Source organism: Arachis hypogaea, chromosome 8, assembly GCF_003086295.3.
Source record: "Arachis hypogaea cultivar Tifrunner chromosome 8, arahy.Tifrunner.gnm2.J5K5, whole genome shotgun sequence".
In the NCBI taxonomy this organism is placed as follows: domain Eukaryota; kingdom Viridiplantae; phylum Streptophyta; class Magnoliopsida; order Fabales; family Fabaceae; genus Arachis; species Arachis hypogaea.
In genome coordinates, this window is record NC_092043.1 from 41,797,037 (window position 1) to 41,804,534 (window position 7,498).

The window sequence follows — 7,498 nt, forward strand, 5'->3', positions numbered from 1 at the left end:
GATTAGTTAAATTTTTAAATTTGATTGATTTAAAAAGATATTTTTGTCTAATCAAATAAATTAAGGATGTCTAAAACTTTTGTAAAATTAAATAAAAAAATCATTTTTATTTTTATTTAATTAAAAAGGAGTTTTAGTAAAAGTAGTAATATAATATATATTTTTTAAAAAAATTAGATGCTGATGTGAAAAATAAATTCTACATGACTTGTTATTATTTGTCCATATTGTAAACGTATCAGTATGTATGAATTTATCATCGTAACGAAGCAAACACCTTATTAAAATTATGTGGCTACGAACACAACTAAAAGAAAAAGTATAGGGAAACAACTCCTCTATAAGTCAACATAAGCCAACTCTATTATAATTTAAATTTTATAAATAAATAAAAATTTAAAAATCAAAATTCAAAATTCAAAAAAGATTCTTCCTGCATTTATCTTAATCACATTTATAATACACAATAAAAACAATCCATAAAAAACTTAATCCCTTTCCATTTATTTAGAAACAGTCAAATCTCTCCTTCCACAAACCTGTCGTCTCCACACATTTTTTACTCCATTGCCCATCGACCACCGTCGCGTCTTTCGTTGCCGTCCTTCTTTCGTCGACGCCGTCGCCCACCGTCCCGACGCATCTGCACCGTCGTGGCCCCATCTGTTGTGACGCAACCACCGCCTGTCCCCCATTAGCAATGCGCGATCAACTACTCTGATCTTAGGCGACTCCTCCACTCATGATGCACGGCTTCCGTGGCTTCCTCCTCGCAACACGCCACCACGAGTCTTCTACCGTTCAAGATGTCGTCGTCGGTCACCCTACGACTCTTCTTCTTCTTCTCTTCTATTTGGTTTTGAATGACTCTTTTAACTAGTTTTTTATGTTTCTTTTTCCTAAATTTCGAATGATTCTTTTTCCTATATTTTGTATGTTTTTTTTGTAGGATTTAGATGATTTTTCTTATGTTTTGGTGTTTTTTTTTTGGAATTTGGACATTTTTTTAAAGAGAAATTAGGATTTGCGTAATAAATGATAAAAGATGAATTAGAATAAAAAAAGGCAATTAATAATCATTAATTTTGTATTTTTAGTAAAATAAAATTTAAATAATTAATAATTAATGACATTTAATTAGTATAGAGTGTAGTTCAAATATGCTATATCCTCTTGATTTTGTAGCAGAATTGCAACTAAAATTAAGCATATAATAGAAAAGAAATAATTAAGTCCAACTTATATCAAATTGAACTTATTTATCTTTGGGAAATGCTACTATGCTAGTGGAATATACTTATTCTTAATTTAAAGAAATGAATTCTAAATTTAACTAAAATCGTCTTTCCTGGAATTTCGGGATTTTAGGCGGTGACAAAGAGGGTGAAAGGAGCTGTGGGCTCCTTGTTGGCGGCAATGGTGATGTGGCAGTGGCGATGTGAAGTGTCTTAATGATAAAATCATAAAATGGAACCAAGATAGCAAAACAGAGCAATAGCTGGCAGTGGGAAGTGTTCGCCTGTTCGGGGTGGTGGCGTGGCGGCCACAGCAAAACGGTGCTGGCCTCAGAATGACAAATTAAAGAAGGGAAATGGAAGAAAGATCGCAAGTTTGAGTAAAGAATGTTAGGAGTGTTTTTCTGGTAGTGAAGGAAAGTTGCTAAAGCGTTGCTTATGTATATAAGGTAGTGTTTGTTTTCCGAAATTAAAACTGATACTGAGAACTGAACTCAGTATTATATTTGGTGATTAGAGATTAAAATTAAAATTTTAATTTCAGTACCTAAGAAAATGAAAAAAGAGCGGATTGAAAATTCTAAGACTAGAAACTCAAACTTTAATAACGTATATTCTTTTTTAAAAATGTTTTTATTTAACTTTTCAAATTTCATATTTACTCTTTAATCTTTATATTTATTTTAAACCAAACATAATCTTAGATATAACGCAATCTAATTCCTTTTATACTAAACACAATACAAAGACTTAATTTAATCACAGTCTCTCAATCTTAGTCTCCCTCCCAAACTCAGCCTAGAGTATGGATTTTCTAGCGTTGCATTAAAAAGCTTAAAATATAGACTAAAACAACAGTTAGAAAACCCTGGGATTAGACCTTTTCGAAACAACTACTTTTAGAAAGCTTTAAATTTTTAATGCTGCATGGGGGGAATATCTTTTCAGTTGGAGATGCCACACAAGTCTGACTCTCCCAACTTGTAACGCTTCAAATGAAATTTAGTATTAACTAGAGCTCCTCATACGGTATATCCGTATATGTATCTGTATAAACTGTGAGTTTAATGTTTTTGTTTACATGGCCGTGTGCTATATTATTGGGCATCACTAATTACCCAACCTATTTACTATGTAACAATAACATAACAGATACTCGTGTAATCGTGTGAAAGAGGCTAATAAGCATGCCCATCGTCAGTTTTGTCTGGTCCCTTCCATTTGAAGTTATCTGCGTAAGATTTAGGCTGCAAGCAATAAAACCGGAACAAGAAAGTTTAGATTATGGGGTTAAATTTAATAAATCATAGAGGCAAACAATACACATATCTGGTACTCCTAATCCAATTTAAAACAAAATTTTATGGGGGCATATGCCCAACCTCTTGCATGTGGATCCTTCACTGAATAATTGGCTCATTTGAACACGGAAATAATTTCAACTCAAATTACTATATGAAAGAGCATAGTTACCTTTAAAAGGGGAGTGTGACGTTTTTTAACCTGAAAAGAAAGAAAAATAAATTGAATTTATTTTTTAGATTAACGTAATAAGCCTGAAATTGTCTAAAGTAACTTGTAAAATTAATACACATATATATTGACTCTGGCCTAACTCCGCCTATGTTACACTTGCGGTACATAGCCGGTCCCAAGCCCGGATAAAGGAGGAGGGTTGTGTTAGGTCTTCGGCAACCAACGTAAAAATATAGCCGAACCCCCCATGACATGAATCAAAGACATTATTGCGCTAAAGCTAGGTCGTTACCCGGAAGTAACGCGCCGTATGGCTCGAGTACGGTGTCAAAGCAAGAGCCGCTGCATCGGTGCCCGGATGTAGTGTTAAATGAGCAAGGGTTCTCGCGTTTTCGTGAACGGACGAGGGTAAATAAGCTAGTTCACAAAGGAAAAGGTAAAGGTCGAAGCGACAAAAGGTTGAGATTTGGGACATGGAACATAGGCACTCTAACAGGAAAGTCCATGGAGGTGGTGGATACCATGACAAGGAGGAAGATTAACATTATGTGCCTACAAGAAACGAAATGGGTTGGTGCAAAGGCTAGGGAGTTGGATTCTTCTGGTTTCAAACTTTGGTATACAGGAAAGGTGAAGAATAGGAATGGAGTTGGAATAATTGTGGATAAGCAGTGGAAGAAGGACGTAGTTGATGTCAAGAGGGTGGGAGATCGGATCATCTCTATCAAACTTGTGGTGGAGGGAGGTGCTTTTCATGTGATTAGCGCCTATGCACCGCAAGTGGGTTCGGACGAACAACACAAGATAAGGTTTTGGGAGGATCTAGAGAGTTTAGTTCAAGGCATATCTTTGGGAGATAAGATTTTCTTAGGAGGAGATTTAAATGGCCATGTTGGGAGAGAAGTGACTGGATATGGGAGTATTCACGGAGGCCATGGTTTCGGGGTGATCAATGCCGAGGGTAAAACTATTTTGGACTTTTCCTCAACTTTTGATCTTCTCATCGCAAATACATGTTTTAAAAAGAGAGATGAACATCTTATAACCTATAAGAGTGGCATGACAAGCTCTCAAATCGACTTCTTCTTGTTGAGGAGAGTCGACCGGAAATTTTGCATTAACTGTAAAATTATCCCGGGAGAGAGTTTGACAACACAACATAGGGTGCTCGTCATGGATTTTCGCGTTGAGCAAAAGTTGAGGAAAAGACATTATACGAAGAACCCAAGGACGAGGTGGTGGCGGATGAAAGGTGAGGAACAAAGAAGCTTCCTAAGACGGGTAGGAGAAGAGGCAAGGTGGGATGTGAATGGAAGCGCGGAAGAGATGTGGAGGGAGATGGCAGAAGTTATTAGAAGAACAGCAAAAGAAAGTTTTGGTGAATCTAAAGGAATAGGACCAAGAGACAAGGAGTCCTGGTGGTGGAATGCGAGTATACAAGAAAATATAAAGATAAAAAGAGAATGCTTTAAAGAGTGGTCTTTATGCCGCAATGCAGATAACTGGGAAAAATATAAGGCGGCTAAGAAAGAGACAAAAGTGGCTGTAAGTGAAGCAAGAACAAGAGCATATGAGGGTCTCTACCAGTCTTTGGACACGAAAGAAGGAGAAAAAGGTATATATAGAATTGCAAAGAGCCGAGAAAGAAGAACGAGAGATTTGGATCAGGTTAAGTGCATAAAGGATAAGGATGGAGAGGTGTTGGCTCAAGAGGAGAAGATTAATGAAAGGTGGAAGAGCTACTTCTACGAGTTATTTAATGAGGGACAGAAGACTCTTCCGAGCCTTGGTCGATTATGCACAAGGGAAGAAGATCAAAACTTGGACTACTATCGAAGGATTCGAGACTTCGAGGTAAAAGAGGCTCTAAAGCAGATGAAAAATGGCAGGGCAGTAGGACCTGATAATATCCCGATTGAGGTTTGGAAGGGTCTTGGAGGAAAAGGCATCAACTGGTTAACCAAGCTTTTTAATGAGATTTTAAGGTCAAAGAAGATGCCTGATGAGTGGAGAAAGAGCACCTTGGTACCTATCTACAAGAATAAGGGGGATATACAAAGTTGCAGAAATTATAGAGGGATTAAGCTTATGAGTCATACTATGAAGTTATGGGAAAGGGTGATAGAACGGAGGTTGAGAAAAGAGACACAAGTAACAGAGAACCAATTTGGATTTATGCCAGGCAGATCTACCACTGAAGCGATATACCTATTAAGAAGGATGATGGAGAGGTATCGTAGTAATAAAAGGGATCTACACATGGTGTTTATTGATTTGGAAAAAGCGTATGATAGGGTACCAAGAGAGGTCTTATGGAAGGTTTTAGAAAAGAGGAGAGTAAGGATCGCATATATTCGGGCAATTAAAGACATGTATGATGGGGCCACAACTAGTGTGAAGACTCAAGGTGGTGTGACAGAGGAATTTCCTATTGGTATAGGATTACACCAGGGATCATCCTTAAGTCCATACCTTTTCACATTAGTCTTGGAAGTACTCACAGAGCACATCCAAGAGCCTGTGCCATGGTGCATGCTTTTTGCCGATGATATCGTCCTTATGGGAGAGTCAAGGGAAGACCTAAATAAGAAGTTGGAGTTATGGAGAGAAGCTCTAGAAGTGTATGGTCTGTGCATAAGCCGTAGCAAGACGGAATATATGGAATGTAAGTTCAGTCTGAGAAGGGAAAACTCCAATATAGAGGTGAAAATTGGAGAGAACACCTTACGAAAAGTTAAAAGTTTTAAGTATCTTGGGTGCATCATACAGGATAATAGAGAGATTGAACATGATGTAAATCATAGGATCCAAGCAGGTTGGTCAAAATGGCGGAGTGCATCTGGTTTTATATGCGACAAAAAAGTGCCTTTAAAACTTAAAGGTAAATTCTATCGCACCGCTATAAGACCGGCTATGTTGTATGGTACGGAGTGTTGGGCGGCTAAAGGAGAGCACGAACATAAGCTGAGTGTGGCAGAGATGAAGATGTTGAGATGGATGAGTGGTCACACGCGATTGGATAAAATAAGGAATGAAGATATAAGGGAGAGAGTTGGAGTAGCACCCATTGTGGAAAAGATGGTTGAATCGCGTCTTAGGTGGTTTGGACATGTGAGAAGAAGACCGATAGAACATCCAGTCAGGAGGGTGGATGAGATGGAAGATGGACAAAGGGCGAAAGGCAGAGGAAGACCTAAGAAGACCATCCATGAGGTGGTCAAACGAGATCTACATGTAAACGGTCTCTCTGTAGACATGATACATGACAGAGCACAATGGCGTCGTTTGATTCATGTAGCCGACCCCACTTAGTGGGATAAGGCTTTGTTGTTGTTGTATATTGACTCTGGCCTCTCCTCCTATCTATCATCTTCAATGAAATTAAAATAAAATGATTGAATTAAAAAACCAAGAGAGAAGCAAACAATGTTATATGGTGATACCGTATAGTCCCAACCGTGTTTTTCAGCAAAAGCCCTGGCAGCAGCTTCGCTATCAAAGCTGAGAGCTGCCTCACCGACATAAGAGTAAGGATCACCGGTTGAAGTCCAACCCATCAACGGATTTTCCCACCTAATATTTTTTTTTTACATCAGAATGGTTTCTCATAAACAACCTCACTTCATATATATAAAAACATACACAGATAGTGACAACTTTCAACGTTCTACTTCAGCTAGGCAGGTCTTTCAACACTGTAACTAGATGAATTAATCAAAGAGTGGATACAACAATGAGCAAGTCAAATAGTTTCAAACTTGGAATCTCCAGAGAAACAGAATTGATTGTGTGCAGATATGTTATGGGGAGTTCCAAACTTGATGAGAATTAGTAGAAACTCAGTTGCAGTTAGATGATTGTTAGATGATTTGACAAATTTGATTAATTTATAATCTATCGATTATCAGCATCAACTTCACATGAAAACAAATGCACGGGAGTTTCAACTTAAAAAAAAAACATACTTTTGCGTAGATAAGAAATCCATTTTCCATTTTCCAACTTTGCCTGAGCCTTGCTGGGATGCGGTCCTTGCAGGGGAATAAATGACGACCTGTAAGTACAAAAATCCCGGAAGTTGAATCATACTTGATAACAATAAATGAAAAGAAAAAAAAAGAAGTAAAGGGCAATAACAGCATTATTAGCATACCCTTCTCCTTAGATGTTGTTCTGGAATACCGGATATCATTCCAACCTCCCCTGGCTTCACTTCCACCAATGCGTCTGACTCTATGTTAGAGCTCAACCATCTACTCCACCCTCTATAACCGTCACAACCACTTCTTCCAACCACCCTTCGTATTCCCGGTGGCATATTCCCTGCCATTTCACGCCCAACCATCAACCAACGGCTTTTCTCTCCGTAATCGTTTTTGTAACTGCTTTACACTGTTTTGATGCTAAAGGAACCAACTCGACAACTTCCAGAGGGTTCCCAATTCATCACCTACTGGCCCATATGTCATATTACTGTAGGTATTCACGTTGTGAGCTGGGCTAGAATTTGGGCCATGGCCGTTTATAATTTGAACTGGGCTATAATTTTGGGTTATTATATATGTAGAGTAATTACCAAATCAGTCCTAAGAATTTTAAAATCGGATATTTTAGTTTCAAGAAAAATTAATATACAGATCAATCCCTAAAGTTTTAATACGACACACAAATTAGTCTATAGTTCATTTTCCGGCATAGTGATTACCCGGATCAGTCCCCAAGAATTTTAAAAACGGACATTTTAGTCCTCAAGAAAAATTAATTTACAAATCAATCCCAACGTTTCT

The 7,498-nt window shown here is 37.9% G+C and overlaps 1 protein-coding gene across 1 annotated transcript; it reads right to left on the minus strand.

Moving 5' to 3' along the window:
- Positions 1-2,109: 2,109 nt before the first annotated feature.
- On the minus strand, positions 2,110-7,163 carry LOC112707539 (NADH dehydrogenase [ubiquinone] iron-sulfur protein 4, mitochondrial). Its single transcript, XM_025759299.3, has 5 exons — positions 6,865-7,163; positions 6,677-6,765; positions 6,155-6,284; positions 2,709-2,738; positions 2,110-2,482 (listed from the first exon to the last, which is right to left on the minus strand). Exons 1-5 carry the CDS (start codon positions 7,054-7,056, stop codon positions 2,414-2,416), a joined length of 510 nt encoding a protein of 169 aa, XP_025615084.1. The 5' UTR covers positions 7,057-7,163; the 3' UTR covers positions 2,110-2,413.
- Between the last annotated feature and the right edge of the window lie 335 nt (positions 7,164-7,498).

What these genes read in the sequence shown, in the direction of transcription:
- LOC112707539 (XM_025759299.3), bottom strand. Translation starts at nt 7,056, where the DNA reads ATGGTTGGGCGTGAAATGGCAGGGAATATGCCACCGGGAATACGAAGG. An exon ending in AACAACATCTAAGGAGAAGG is followed by an intron (nt 6,766 to 6,864) that starts GTATGCTAATAA and finishes TTGTACTTACAG; the next exon opens with GTCGTCATTTATTCCCCTGC. An exon ending in AACACGGTTGGGACTATACG is followed by an intron (nt 2,739 to 6,154) that starts GTATCACCATAT and finishes CTTTCTTTTCAG; the next exon opens with GTTAAAAAACGTCACACTCC.